Raw genomic sequence first — 16,593 nt, 5'->3', positions numbered from 1 at the left:
AAAAAAAAAAATGCGTTTTAACCATTTCCCGCCCGCCAGCCGTCAGACGTCCTTGACTTTGTGCAAGGATATCTGAATGATGGGTGCAGCTACAGACATCATTCAGATATCAGCTTTTGCAGCCAGCGATTCCCTACACCATAAGTAGGATCATAAAGGCTGTTCCACTGCTTGATCATTCTTACGGGAGGTGAGAGGGGCCCTCCTGCCACCCTCAGGTGCTTCTACCGACTCACCGCTACGATCGAAGCCAGGACTGTTTTTTTACATTTTTTTTTTTATTTCAGGCTTCCCAGCCTAGAGGTGAGATGTGGGGTCTTACTGACCCCATATCTCACTGTAAAGAGGACCTGTCATGCCAAGGAATGTAAACATCCTTGTAATAGGAACAAAAGTGATCAAAAAATGTATTTTTTGGACAAAAGCGTCAAACTAAAATAAAGTAAAATGAACAATAAAAAAAAAATGTTTTCTTTTTCCCCATGTCCTCGCATGCAGAAGCGAACGCATACGTAAGTCCCACCCACATATGAAAGTGGTGTTCAAACCACACATGTGAGGTATCGCTGCGATCGGTAGAGTGAGAACAATAATTTTGGCCCTAGACCTCCTCTGTAACTCAAAACATGTAACCAGTAAAAAATTTTAAAGCGTCGCCTATGGGGATTTTTAAGTAGCGAAGTTTAGCGCCATTCCACAAGCTTGTGCAATTTTGAAGGGTGACATGTTAGGTATCTATTTACTCGGCATAACTTCATCTTTCACATTATGCAAAAACATTGGACTAACTTTACGGTTTTGTTTTTTTTACCAAAAAAAAGGCGTTCGAAAAATTGCTGAGCAAATACCATGCGAGATAAAAAGTTGCAACGACCGCCATTGTATTCTCTAGGGTCTTTGCTAAAAAAAAACAACATATATAATATTTTGGGGCTCTATATAATTTTCTAGCAAAAAACAGAATTGGCCTGGGCACTCCAGAACGCCTGAAGGTGCTCCGTGCATGTTGGGCCTCTGTATGTGGCCACGCTGTGTAAAAGTCTCACACATGTGGTATCGCCATACTCAGGAGGAGTAGTAGAATGTGTTTTGGGGTGTAATTTGTGGTATGCATATGCTGTGTGTGAGAAATAACCTGCCAATATGACAATTTTGTGAAAAAAAAACAAAAAAATCTTGATTTTGCAAAGAATTGTGGGAAAAAATGCCAACTTCAAAAAACTCATCATGGATCTTTCTAAATACCTTGGAATGTCTTCTTCCAAAAAAGGGGTCATTTGGGGGGTATTTGTACTTTTCTGGCATGTTAGGGTCTCAAGAAATTAGATAGGCCGTCAGTACTTCAGGTGTGATCAATTTTCAGATATTGACACCATAGCTTTTGGACTCTATACCTTTCACAAAGACCAAATAATATACACCGATTTGAGTTATTTTTACCAAAGATATGTTGCGGTATAAATTTTGGCCAAAATATATGAAGTAAAATTACTAATTTGCAAAATTTTTATAACAGAAACGAAGAAAAATGCATTTATTTTTTACAGAATTTTCGGTCTTTTTTCTTTTATAGCGCAAAAAATAAAAGAACCCAGCGGTGATTAAATACCACCAAAAGAAAGCTCTACTTGTGTGAAAAAAGGACAAAAAATTCATATAGGTACAGTGTTGCATGACTGAGTAATTGTCATTCAAAATGTAAGAGCACCAAAAGCTGAAAATTGGTCTGGTTATTAAGGGGGTTTAAGTGCCCAGTGGTCAAGTGATTAAAGGCCTAAATAGAGCTGCTTAAAGCAGAACTAAAGTTCCGCTGTTTGCTGCAAGCAGGCAGGTATTTTTCTTTCACTACAGAAAAGACATGCAATCTCTCTTCTGCAATAAAATACACTTACTTGTGTGCAGCGTTCCCCAGCATGTAAACTGGAGGTGGGTATGCACAGTTCAGCTTACACCTGCTGGCCCAATCCCTGTGTGCCAGAAAAGTGGCCTCCTGTGCATGCGTGGGAGCGACGTCATCCCGCGCCAGCCAATGAAGATGGCTGAAAACCGCCTCACAAAAGATGTTCGTGCCGGTGGGGGACCAGGACTGTTTGATGAACGGCGAGTATAAACTGCCTTTAGTTCCACTTGAAAGCTAGCCAAAGCTTGCTGTACACACTGTGCTTCTGAAAACTGAAGCTCGTGTGAATTGTACCATACAGGCTCATTTATCAGACCTTTGTACAGATGCAATAATCATAAGATCAGTCCATTTCAAATGTAAGCTCAACTTTAAAGAAATTTACAAGGTGACCTTTACACTGGACCCTCTCCCCATCCCACCTGGTACCACTGTACCAGTTTGTCACGATCCCCCCCACCAGTGGTCAGGGGATTTGAAATCTTGGCAGCTTTCGCTTCTCTCCTTGCAGCGCTGACAGTACAGGCTAGACAGTTTCTGACTGGTCAGCGCCGTCTATAAGACGGTGCTGACAAATTAGAATCCCTGTAATCAGTACTGGCTAAGCAATATGGACAGGAGATTAAGCTGCGGGGGGTTTCAAATATCCGGACCTCGGACGCGGCTTTTTGGTGTCTGACAGTGGGGAGGGTTCGTGGCAATCTGGTACAGCAGGACCAGGTGGGATGTAGAGAGAGTCCAGTGTAAGGTCACCTTACAGATTTTCTGTAAAGGTAAACTTACACTTTAACCTTAAAACTACGTATAAGGCTGAGACTTCAAGTACACAACTGGAATTTTTTTTTACTCCAAACTCCATTACTTAAAAGGTAAAAAAGATTTTGCAAACATGTGGCAGCAGCAGCAGGGATTAGGGCGTGCCACTGTTCATTTGACACAATGTAGCAATCATGTCAGCAAACTTGCAGATCAACAGAGATTGTACACGGTTAATAAACCATGTAAATAAAAACTAACTACAGTATGCTGTGGAACATTACCATTCATAACTGAGCTACACCATTCAGAATCGGAAATGCTGGTTCTGAAAAGACAGTTAAAATTCAGAAAAGGAAAACATTTGAAATCGTATGAGGAGTACTTAAACCTTACCTTTTAAAGACAAATATATTTTGGACACTTAAAAAAATTGTTTATTACCTTATTTCCTGTCCTGATTAAATACAAACTATTTACACTGCCCTTTAAACTTGTATGCCATGTTTAGAAGTGATGTGTTGAACAAGACAAATAGTCTGAGAAAAGAGCAGACATAATTTTGCAACAGGGCTTAAAAGAACAAGTCTCTAGGTGGTAGCATTGTGGAAAAGGCACACGGGATACTGAAGTAACTACCCTTCGATTGCTTGGGCTTGTTTGTTAAAAGGCAACCACCCAATAAAATGGGTTACTGATTAAAGCAGAATTTCAGATCAAAAAAATAAAAGCTTATTAAAAAAATAGAATAAAACAACCTTTGCTGAAATATTTACTTTCAAGCCACGGACTTTCTCCATAGCATTTTTTTCATAAGGTGCTCTGACCATTCAACCAGCTTGTTCTGAGCCCAGACTGTCCAGTGCCCACCCTTGCTTGCGACTGGCCAGTAAAAACAGAAATTGCAGTCTGATGAGCTCATTTTTCTGTCACTCTGTATTCTGCTACAAGGATGCTTTATTTTTAGAACCCAAACCAACTCTTGGTGGGATAATTCAATTTGGTAAGCAGCCATTCTTTACGTTTAAAGCCCAGTGATGATGCACTTGCACTTTGGATTTTTTCATTTGCACATGGACAATTTTATATGAACTGCATGTGGGAAGTTGGAACCACTTAATCATTCTATGCAAATACAGGAATTGTTGGAGCACCAATTTATTTTATGAACTTTTGGAACACCTGTTTACTTTACCTGCACCTGTGGCAGCAGGTTTTTAATCACAGTTTTTTGTAAAATGTGTGTATGTTTTAGCATATAATACATATACACAAAAGACCTTGGATCTTAAGGATGTATTTAATAGCATTGATACACAGTATAATTCAGATCTAGGGGGCTTATTTGAACGCCTCAAAAATCTCATGGTTTCAGAAATTCATGGTAACTGGGATGTTGCCTTCCTAGAGAAACACTTGGACGACAACATGGTTCCCAGAAGTCAAGTTTGAGATCACCCCCAACAAGATCTCCTGGATTGGTTTAAATATTTCAACGATGTGGGTCTTGACCTTTTAGGTTTTCTTATAACCCGCAAAAGGCGTAAACTTCAGAAATTAGACAAGGATATTATTGAATTAAAAGGGTAAATTGTCGTCTCATAAGGATTTAGACAAGTATAAAAATAAATCTGACCTTCTTAAAAAAGTTTTGGAGAAAGAGGATTTTGATGAAAAAGGTAAAAAAAAAAAAAAAAAAAAGAAGTATCTTAAAGGATCTGGATGACTACAAAAATAATTCAGTATTCAAATGGCAGGTTAAAATGAATAACCTTGTTAATTCTGAAGGCAATCCATCTGGGGTACAAATGGGATCTTCTATTCCTGTCTCCCAAGACAAACAAAAGTTACCACACTCTACAGGTGCTGGCACCCCTGGGAGAGGTTGGAAACAAGTTAGGAGGCGCCCCCCACACCTACAGCCATTCCAAACACTTGGGTGGAACCCCTAGGAGAGGTGGTCCCCCTAAGTGGAATAATAAATGGAATTCCTATAATAATCCACATTACCCCCAAGAAGTGGGTTTATTACCACACAACAATTATGAACTTTTGAGAAGGGACTATGATGATGTTTGGGATGATGGTGATAATAATAGGTATATCACACAGCATCCCTCCTATCATACACCTAGACAATACCGTTCTAACCAACGCTTCCCTCAACGGAACAGTCCAGCCTATCCCCCATGGAGATCTGATCAAACCTCTTCCAGCGCACCACAACCTTCTTTTATTCCTCAAGAGGCCCCCCCCCCCAAAAAAAAAAAAAAAAAAGGAATTGGAGGTCCAATTGAGGGACCAGAGGGGTATAAAAGATCAGGGTATTTTCAAGCTCAGTAAATGTGAACTTATTGGTTTATCAGGGGCAAACTTAAGACCACGATTCAAAACAAATTTTTCATTACAACTAAGTAAATTTGGTGCATTTAAAGATGTACAGAAGTACATTAGAAAGATCATCATCAAGAGATACTTTCTTTCCAAGCCTTCTCGGGCTCCTGAGGTCAATATGGGGGGGTATTAGGCATTCAGGGTTGACAAATGCTTATCGCTTCAATCCACCTGGAAACCCTGATCCTTCTATTTCAGTGTTTAAGGAGTTGGTTCTTAAAGACAGAGAAATTAAAGATTAAAAAAAAATGTTTTAATAATAAAAGATTCACTGATGGGTTAAAGTCCATTAAGAGTAGGGATGACATCATTGTCCACCACGCTGATAAAGGGGGCGGCGTTGTTGTACTCGATAAGTCCTCCTATATAGAGGAAACTATGAAAATTCCTTCCGATAGGTCGAGATACATAAAGTCACCCTAATGATCCAACTGTTAAATATAAGAAGGCTCTAGGGAAGTTGATCAATGAGGGCTTTGAAGATAATATTCTTACTAATAAAGAAAAACAGTTTCTTCTGCCTGCTGCACCCAGAATACCAGTTATCCATTATCTCCCTAAGGTCCACAAGGATCTAGTTAATCCACCTGGTAGGCCTATCATAAGTGGACTGGATTTGTTAACATCAAATAGGAAAGTATATAGATGTTTTTTGCAGCCCCTGGTGACTGGGACACCTTAGTTTTTGAAGGACTCTTCTCAGATCATTAAGAGCTTGGGGGAGATTGAGTTGAGGGGTGGCTACGGCTGATGTGGCCTCCCTCTACACCAGTGGTTCTCAACTCCTGTCCTCAGGACCCACTAACAGGTCAAGTTTGCAAGATAACAGGTGATATCATTTGCTTCTCAGTGATTGCAGTATTCTAGTCTGCATCTCCCCAAGGTAATACTTAAAATCTGGCCTGTTAGTGGGTCCTGAGGACAGGAGCTGAGAACCACTGCTCTACACAATCATTTCCCATGAGCACGGGTACAAAGCAGTAGAGTCATTATTGGAAAGGGATGACTCTAACTACATAATCAGGATTTTTTTGTGCTAAAACGACTCACTTTTGTCATATCACACAATTATTTTTGGTTTGGAGGTTTCCTTTATCACCAGGATCATGATGTGGCCATGGGGGCTGAATTTGCCCCTAGCATGGCCAACCTCTTTACAGCTAAATGGGAAGAGGACGTCATCTATGCTTCACGGAGACCAGAGTTGGTCTTCTGGGGGAGGTACATTGATGACGTCTTCCTCCTTTGAAATTGTGATTTGACATCTCTGAATGAGTTCTTTACAATACGAAGAGAGTTCATCTAAGATCCATTTTTTGGATCAAAATATAGAGGTGAGAGATGGAGTTTTGGTTACTTCATTCTACTTTAAAGCATTTGTAAACCCCCCAGAAAATTATATATATCCTGTGCCTTTAAAGCATGTTAAATAACATAGTGCTTGTGTCATGTCACGTGTCCCTTTGTATGTGAAATACCTGGCTGATCCTGCCTGTTCCTGTGTCCCCGTCTGTGCTGACCACGAAAATCAGGGCTCTTGATTCAGGATACCGTGGTAAGATTACATGCTCTCTCCTCTCTGCCTCTCCCCTTCCCTGCCTGTCAGTTCCGATGCCTGTGTGTGAGAGCGATCCCCCACCCTACTGCTCTTCCCTGTCACTTGAAATACCTTTGAAAAGTAACTTTCATCCCCTCTGTTTTATCAAGATTTTAACTGCTAAGTGTCTGTTCTTTTAAAACTCTAAGGCCCCTTTCACACGGATGGACCGTCTATCCATTTTTCTTCCATCCGTCAACGGACAACAATGCATTCCTATTGGCAAACGGATGACCATCTGTTAACCTCCACTTCCGTTTTTATCCGTTTTTTTTTTTTTTAACGTACAAGGCTACGTCCAGATCTGTCAAAACTGATATTAACCGACAATGTCAGTCAAAGTCCAATCAGTTAAGATCCATTTTGAAGAAATAATTCAAAGTTCATACTTTGACAAATAAAAAAACAAAGTGAAAAAACCTTTATTTTAAAAGGGTTATGCAGAATAATAAAACAAACTGTTTTGAACATATCATGTCATGCTTTTGTGTCTTTTTATGCTATCAAAATACAATGAAATAACCAAATTAATTAATAAATTTAAATCTGCACTGCAATAGAGATATATATATATATATATATATATATATATATATATATATATATATATATATGTGTACTGCCATGGAACTTCTCCTGATGGAGATAGAAAGTAGTCGGCAAATTGTTCACGCATGGCAATGTAGGATGGGAGGAGCAATGCTTTCTGGGTAATTTCCTTAAAGGCACAGAAACTGCTGTAAACGGATAGCAAAATGGATGTAAACATGTACATTAACGGATGAAAACGAATGTTGATGGAACGGAAGACGGATGAAAACAAAGATTAACAGAAGACGGATGAAGCAACGGATAAGAACTGATACGTTTTTAACGTGCCTAAACTGATGGTGCCCGTGTGAAAGGGGCCTAAATCATAAATTCCTTATCTTACAGCGGTTAGATGACATTCCTCTGCAGGGCGGCTCATGTCAGAGGTTATCTCAGCCCCTTCCTTTGCATTCTTCTTCTGAGCAGAGGAAAGACACTGGCAACAATTTATTGCTGTGAGATAAGGTACTTACTATTAGTATTTAAAAAAAAAAAAAAGGAAACACTGCCATCCCCTCTGTTTTATCGAGAGCTGTGTTTTATCATCCTGACTTTACAACCACTTTAAGTCCAACGATAGAAACAGTTATATCGGTAGGGAGAGCTGCCATCACCCTTCTTGGTTGAAGGGAGTCCCTAAAAGTCAATTTATCTGCATTAGAGACAGAATTGTACTGTTTATGAGGACTATATTAAAAACAGGCAATGGTCCTAAAATCCTGATTTGTCGATAAGGGCTATGCTTCTGCTGAACTAGATGAAGTTATCATGAAGGTGGGCCATTCAGATAGATCCCTCTTACTCACTGGGCCACTTGGAGCGATAGGGCTCTGAAAGATTTTGGTTTGCTTTCATCAAAGTTTTTCATGACAATATCGGGACATTAAAAAAATATAGTGTCCAAACATTGGAATGTTCTGAAGAATGACAGGACATTGGGGCCAACTCTTCCGGATGTGGTCTTTCGAGGTGTTCCTCCATTAGGCCTTCAGGCGGCACCAAACATCCTGGATGCTTCAAAAAGGGGTTTTATTCTTTCATAAATTGAAAGGCTACTTCCCATGCAGAAAATGTATTGTTTGTAGCCTCAATAAAATTAAGAACAGATGGATTGAAGAATTCAAATCAAGTACTATTGCCAAACTGTTCAATATTGACACCTTCATCACCTGTACTTCTTTAAATGTGGTGTATCTGATTATCTGTCCATACGGCCTTCAGTATGTTGGCTGCACTACGAGAGCCATAAACGTTCGTAAAAACGATCTATTATGAAGGGAATTCATAGTGGTTAAAGGTTTTGTACATTTTTTTTTTTCTTCAATAACTGAAGTTTATTTATTTTTATCAAAGTATAGAGGCATTAAAGAAAGGTAAATATACCAGCATCAGATCACATTATACTGTACAAAATATATATTTTTCTAATTTAGAACTGCAAGTACAAAAAAAATATATATGTTTGTTTATTAAAAAGCAGCAGATTTTACATTTCTAAGCCGGGTAAATTTGACACAATGCATTTTTTTCATATATGCTGCATTCTTCTTTTGAGCCAGCAGGTGGAGCTTTAGGACCTTTTCACATTTTCAGCCTCTACCTGTGCCGTAAAGCCTACTTAGTGTAGTATTTTACAAAATGTATAAAAATTAAAAATATAAAAACAAACACGCGATTACTTGTTAGTCTTGCCTACAGCCCTCACTATTACAAACTGGAACAGCCATAACTGCTTTACGCACTTTAATCTAATTCTTCAACCAGTACCAGAATCTAGCTAGTGCTTTTGTACGCCTGTTTAAACTTATAATCCAAATTTTATTACAGGTTTTGCAAAATTCCTTGTCTTGATGCTTCCATCCAGCATTTTAATTTGTGGAAAGCCCTGTGACTTCAGCTATTAGGCCTCATGCACACGGACGTTTTTACAACTGCTTTTTTGAGCTTTTTTTTCAGCTTAAAAAAGGCCTGTCTATGTTAGTCTATGGCTTCATGCCCACCTAGGCGTTTTTGAGCTGCAAATGGCATAGGCTTTTTTAAGCTGTAAAAAAAACACCCAGGACCAGTGGGTTCTGAGAGACGTTTTTCAGCTGTAAAAACAATCTAACACTCAAAAACTTCATTCACCAACGTTTTTTGACGTTTTTGGTCCATTGAAAAAAAAAAAAAAAACGCTAACGTGGAAAAACGCTCAAAAACGCTATTGCAAAAACGTTGAAAAAAGTAAAAAAAAAAAAAAAAAATCACTGCAAAGATACTGGCGTTTTCATAATGTTATTTTAAACAGCCTGTGTGCATGAGGCCTAAGATTTAAAGCAGAACTCCGGGGGGGGGGGGGGGGAGGAAAAAAAAAAAACACTTTTCCATGTCTTTGTTGCTGACCTTCTACCTTCACCATTTATACCATCCACCTTCTTCTGAGCCCAGTAGTTCCTCTGCAATAGCCTGCTGATCTTGCTGAAAAACTGTTATTGCCCAGTGATTTCGTTTGTAAGACTGCTGGCTGCTATTCCTCCTGTACCCTCAGCCAGCAGTCATGTCACTCCCCACCAGTAGTTCTCTTTCTTAAGCTGAGCAGGGATTTCTATTACCGTCCTGCTCACTTTTGTGGCCGGAGGGGGTCTTACAGCCCCCTGGTCTGTGCCGCCCATAGAGGTGGTGTCATCCTCCGCTCCCTCCTCCTCCCTGCCAGCACCACTTATAGAGCGTTAATAGAGATCATCTCCACAACAGAGCAGAGATCTCGGGCTGACAGGTCTTGTATGTGAAAACATTTTTTAGGTCTTATTGTCAGTTGGATGTGTATTATATGTGATGTTACATATCACAGAGACCGGTATTGATTCGTTAGCACTGCACTTTTTTGTTTTTTTTTCTCATGCCGACATTTACTTGTGTCACATGCTGATGTGAAAGCAGAACGTCTTGGCTCTTCCTGTGCTGCGATAGGGATGTGCTCATACACCATACAAGCACAGAATATATAATAGAATATATAATTAGGGGCATGCGTCTACAGTTCAGTAATGATTAATAAAGCATGTAAGGGCAATAGGTTTATTTGCTGTTGTGTCTGGAGGAGGCAAGTATAAACATGTTTTGCATTTATAAGGCTGTAACTGTCCATCCTGCTGTGTGCTACTGAGCTGGTTGGCTGGCTGCAGAATGAGGGGGTGCGATTTATGTTGAGGTGGGCATGTTCACATTTACATTAACAGGCCTAGTGTACCTCCCACATTCATTGCAATTTGCAAAGCACGACAGGAAATGTAGTTTGATGATAGTGTAAAGAGAGGGGATAGGATATGATGTAATCCCTGTCCTAACAGCTCCTCCAAGGCAGAATACATGCAGCATTTTTTGAACTACAGAGTCCTGAAAATTCAATTAAACTTTTCTCTTCAATGGTAAGGAATTTCACCAATGGAAAAACTATTTAGTGTTTTGTGTTGGGGGGGGGAGGGTATACTAAAAGGGGATTTTTGCAGATCCCAAAGCTTTGCTCTAAACTATTTTATTTTCCGTTTATTTTTTCCTTTATGAACAACAGCTTTAAAAACCTAAATACATTTTTTGGATTTAAAAATGAATAAAATAACATAACTAAAATAAAATGGTCCCGATACCATTGACTTTCTTCTTATAGGACACCCTGTGAAGTCATTCTTATGTTTCTCTCGTTAGATGGACATATTTAAATGATTTTAGAACTGAAAGAAGAAATAAATCAAAACAAGTTTTTTTTTTTTTTAATAGGAGTTAGGTACTCGGTAACTCCTTTTCTAGGAAGACTTCCGGGGCAGCATCTGAGATATAGGTCTCTTCCCACCTAAAACAGGAAAAACACATCATCCACCATTATAAAAGCCATCACATACCTCAGTAATATACAAGTACTGAAAGGAACAACAGACAAATATACACCATCCTTCCATAAAACTTCCGCCCAAAAAAAAAAAAAAAAAAATATGGGTTGGGATGGGTTTAAGTGCTGCCCTGGAAGACATCCTAGAAAAAAGGGGGTTATCAGGTACCGAACTCTTTTCTCAAGTCGTCTTCCAGGGCAGCATCCGAGAGGATTTAGCAAAGAATACTACTTGGGGGGGGGGTGGGGGGGGGTGGGGCGGCTCTAGAACCTGAAGGACCTTCTACTGAAAGAATGGTCTTGGCTGGACAGGAAATTTACAGACCTTGTTTTATGCTGATTTTAATTTATCATCCTTTGCAATGAGCTATGCTATTTGGGGGGGGGGGGGGGAGAAATAAATAAATCGGCCAGGGTTTACTTCCTCTTTAAAGGTGGCCACAAAAAAAATCATCGCTGTAATGCCACATTACTTGCTAAGGGTCATTGGCCCCGAAACCACCCAGGCACCATAAGCATGGAGACGCTGCTTTCTATCCCTGGTTGGGTCTGAAAATAGCTAAGAGATCGCCCATACCTGAGTTGGATTGAACTACTGTAAGGACTTTTAGAGACTGGAGGATAAAACAGTATAGTAAAATTCCATGATACCTGGACCATAATTGCCCCTGCAACTTCTGATGCGTCCAAATAGCTACTTAAAGCATGGACTAACAAACAACGCTGTTGACAATCAGTGTGGAAAGGGGTGACCAGGTAAGCGCTCTGATCGCCAAAGAAATACACAGGAATTGCTACACTGCCATCAGTTATTACGCATATGAGCAATATGTAAGGACAAGCATACAGTGCATACGAAATATAACTGTCCTCTCATCCGAATGCAAATGTCAGGTGTTTTAGGTCAGAGTCCCCCCCAAGGACTCTGGCACTAGGTGCGATACTGGTATGAGTGAAGTGGAGAAGATCCCTGCTTAAAGAGACAGAGTCTGTAGTAGTAACAGGATAAACCGCTGACTGTTACACCACGTTCTGTTAAAGTGGAACTTTAGTTAGAAACTAAGCCCTCTAGATCACTCCAGTTGGCCCCTTTTGCAGATATAGCAAGTGTATAGTTGTTAGTGTAAAACGTTAAAATTAAGTGTCTATACAATGTACAATCCAGTAATACACTGTCTCATCCTTCTCTGCACATGCTCAGTTGCTCTCCATTTTAGGAAGCTGAGGGCACTGCCGAGTTTAAAGTGGATGTAAACCCAAATTCTCTCTCTATATCTATATATCTATATATAAAATACTGTAGAGTATAAGATTTCCTATCATTTGAGCCCAGTCTTGCCACACAGAGTTAATCCATCTCTGACCAATCCTCTTATTGTTCAGTGAGATAAATCTTGACAAACTGAGAAAAACTTTGTCAAATCCTCCCCCTTGCTGTGAGTGACAGGTGATTTACATCTCGTGCACTAGCCTAAGACAAACAGCATTTTTTAATTCCCTCCCCCACTCCTTTCTTCAGCAGCTCTGCAAGGATTGGCTGTTCCACACCTCACCATGATTTGGCATGCTGAAGCCATGTGGTTACTTTCCTGTCTTTTCACTGGATGTTAGAGATCATAGTAGAAGTTCAGTGTTAGAAATACACAGGAGAAAATGCATATTGACAAGGGGAGTGTAGAGGTGGGTGGGGAGTCTACTGACATCACGACTCCACCCACAGAGCTCCAGACAACAGACCCGCCCAATCAGTTTTTCAGGTCTCATAACAGACAGAGGGGAGACATTTGACAGGTAAAGATACATGCACGAGGCATGTATATCCTTATAGATAACCCCTATGGCAGTAGTTTAGAAAGGATGACATTGGGTTTACATCCACTTTAAAGCAGTAAGCATATATAATAAAACCTCCCAAATAATGGGACAACGTATGCAAAGCAGATTGTTAGAAGTATCAAATAAAACAGTCAGATAGTATTTGACAAAAGCCTTGATCTGCGACAAAGAAAACTTGGTTGAACATCCGCAACCAGATGACCAGTACCTATTAGTCTTCCTCATGTGCATGTCCCATGTGTATGTTCATGATAGATATAAAATACTAGCATAATGCACAACCCTGAGGAGAGTCATAGTGTATTTATCTACGAGATAAACCCTGATCTGTAATGCATACACCATTGATTATGCCCTCAAGCAGTTAGCAGAATCCAGGACCTAGGTATAACTTGCTCTGTGGCTACCAATGCTTTGTATATCTATCCAGTGGAAGTACTGGGGGACTTCAGGTAAAGGAAGTGTAAGGTTGAACACACCAACTGGTAACCCATAATAGGTACAGCTTCCACTCCTCCCTGACCATAGCCAAAATGTTTAGTTGTAATGAGTCACCCATATAGGGAAAAGTACTCTGAAGTAAACATAATTGTCTTGCTCATGTGAGAAGCGACCAAAGTCTTTCAATTCCCATAGGTCATAACCTGGTCAGACCTGGTAGTAAATTAAAGCTGGCGACATTCTAAGCCTGGGAATGTAGCCAGAGCAGTCCTAAGTACAACACCTGCCTGTGATTATGAACAGTCATTAAGCACAGGTTTGTCTTTGCAGCCCTTGCATAAGGGCCTAGTCCAGGAGCCAATCAATTATATGTTGCAGGATCCACCTAAAATAAAGCACAAAAAAACCTGATTGCACCCCAAACTGAAAGAAGGGAAAGGTGTCCGACGTCTTTTACCGAGGAGACTAATCCTTTTAAGACTCACAGGGATTCTTTTGCCACATGCTTGCTCTTTTGGCAAAGATTTATGGTCCAGCTGGCTGCCATTCTGCACTCACAAGAAGCACATGCTTAGGAAGGGAATGCAAGCCGCTGGTCTTAGCCTTTTGAAAACCAATAGCATACGAAAATCGCTGCTACCACTAATATTATGTGCATAATTGTTGGTAAAAACAGAGGTGGCCTCAGAATGCTCTGGCTTACCTTGAAAGGGCCCTGGTTCGCAGGTTCTGCAGGGCAGGATGGCTAAAATGGTGCAGCGTCTGACATGGTCAGCTTTAAGCACTTGCCGCCCGCCATATAGCAGAATGACGGCGGCAAAGTGGTTTCAATATCCTGACCGGACGTCATATGACGTGATCAGGATATTAAGCCGCTGCGCACCCCCGGGGGCGCGCATCTCGGCGACCGTTGTTGCAGTGTGTCATTCTGACACACCGCAACTCTGATCTAGGTAAAGAGTCCCTGACGGAGACTCTTTACCACGTGATCAGCCGTGTTCAATCACGGCTGATCGCGATGTAAATAGGAAGAGCCGGTGATCGGCTTTTCCTCACTCGCGTCTGACAGATGCGAGTAGAGGAGAGCCGATCATCTGCTCTCCTGACGGGGGGGGGTCTGTGCTGATTATCAGCACAGCCCCCCCTTGGATCCTACCCAGGACCACCATCATGCCGCCCAGGACCACCAGGATGGCCATCCGCACTGGACCACCAGGTATGCCCCCCCTAGACCCCCAGGGAGATACCAATTTCTGCCCAAGCAGCTGTCAATCAATGCCCACTCAATGCCTACCACTGCCAGGAGCACCAGGGATGCCTATCAGTGCCACGTATCTATGCCCATCAGTGCCACCCATAAGAACCCATCTTTGCAGCCTTTCAGTGCCCATAAGTGCCGCCTATCAATGCTCTTAGTGCTGCATATCAGTGCCACCTCATGGGTGCCACCTTATCAGTGCCCATCAGTGAAAAAGAAAAAAAAAACTTACTTATTTACAACATTTTATAACAGAAACAAAACTTTTATTTTTTTCAAAATTTTTGGTCTTTTTTTTATTTGTTTAGCTAAAAATAAAAACTGCAGAGGTGATCAAATACCACCAAAAGAAAGCTCTATTTGTGGGAACAAAATGATAAAAATTTAGTTTGGGTACAGTGTTGTATGACCGTGCAATTGTCAAACTGCGACAGCACTGAAAGCTGGTCTGGGCAGGAAGGTGTATAAGTGCCCTGTATTGAAGTGGTTAAGCAAACATCCAGCATATGCTCCTTGAAAGTTGAAAGTGTGAGAAGGGTGCAGATAGCCTGCTGCATACCACTATGTAGCCTAGGGCGAATAGTGGTTGGCAAGTACAGGAGGTGGCCTGTGCATGCTCTGGCTTGCTTTAGAGCTGCCCTGGCTCTGCAGGGCAGGGTGATGCAGCTTCTGACAGGATTAGCCCAATGAGCCTCCTGCCAGGTGCTCTTTTATAGTCCCCTGCCCTGGCCCCACCCCCATCCACCCTGATAGAGGTATGGGTGGACATATACCCTCTTGTGATTTGCCTTTCTTCATAGAGGAGATACTGTGTCAAGGTTTCCGATTGTCGATCTGCCAGAAGTTATGTCATAGCTGTGCTCTGGGTTTGTTGTCCCCCTCAGCATCCAGGCTCTTCCTGAAGAGATGGCGTTGGGCGAAACTGTGTCACCAGAAATGCCTCGCCGGAAGTTCCACGAATCGGAAGTGACGTCCCGGCTCCCCGAGGCCATCTTGCTACACCCCTTTGACTGCCCAGACAGGGGAGAGGGCTGAGGAGATCAGATGGCGTCCCGCAGATGCCACAGGCAAGCAGGTTTGCTGCTGCATCACAGTGCTAGAGGGGGACTGCAGGGAGGTATCCCAAGATATCTTTGTCGGTTGGGGGGGTGGGGGGCGGGGTGTTGGGCGGTTGCTTACTCCATGGGGAGCCAAACCTCAGGCTGAATGAGGACCCTGGGAGCTCTGGCCTAAGTTGCCTGACCCACTCAGAGGTAACTGAAAACAACCGGCCAGGGACAGGGAGTCCCCTGCAACTAGCACAGGGACTGGAGCAAAAAAAAAAAACAAAAAAACAAAAAATTGTGTGCTGATCCTGTTGGTCCGGAGGAAACACAATTGAGGTATGCGACGGCTTTTAAAATGGTGAATGATGTGTTTCATGTATTAGGTGGGAGGAGCCCTATCTCTCAGATGCTGCCCTGGAAGATAACTTGAGAAAGTTGTATCAAAAAGATTGCCAGAGCATAATATTATGTTCTATGCACTGTATTCATTACTTACAATAAGAATGCCCTCTTCCTCTGCCTCTTCCACGGCCTCCTCTTCCTCGTCCTCTGGAGCTTTCCCTGGTAACACTAGATTCACTTCTTGTGCTTGAGACTTCATCTAGGTCACTTTTTCTATCTCGCTGCCACCCTGTAAAGACACACATTTTGTTAAACTACTTAAGTACTAGCCTGTATACACCAATTCATAACTATGCTATTTTCCAGTGCTGTGATAGTTTGAATGACAATTACTCCATCATGCAACACTGAGATACAGAACCTTCTTTTGGTCGTATTTAGTAATCACTGAGATTACATAAAAAAAAAAAATTTTTTAAAAGTTAAAAAAAAAGTTTTTCCTTACATTTTGTTATAAAACATACCAAATAAAAATGTCAGGGCAAAATCCCCCAAAATGAAGAAACG

General features: G+C 41.3%; 1 protein-coding gene across 1 annotated transcript in view; it reads right to left on the bottom strand.

The window, feature by feature from the left end:
* Nucleotides 1-16,593, bottom strand: part of LARP1B (La ribonucleoprotein 1B) — a 101,768-nt gene that overhangs the window by 33,294 nt on the left and 51,881 nt on the right. Inside the window, 1 exon segment of the mRNA XM_073603789.1 lies at nucleotides 16,181-16,315. Coding sequence (XP_073459890.1) covers nucleotides 16,181-16,315 — 135 coding nt within the window.

This window comes from Aquarana catesbeiana, linkage group LG01 (assembly GCF_042186555.1).
Source record: "Aquarana catesbeiana isolate 2022-GZ linkage group LG01, ASM4218655v1, whole genome shotgun sequence".
NCBI classification, from domain to species: domain Eukaryota; kingdom Metazoa; phylum Chordata; class Amphibia; order Anura; family Ranidae; genus Aquarana; species Aquarana catesbeiana.
This window is presented reverse-complemented; position numbering and strand designations above follow the sequence as displayed.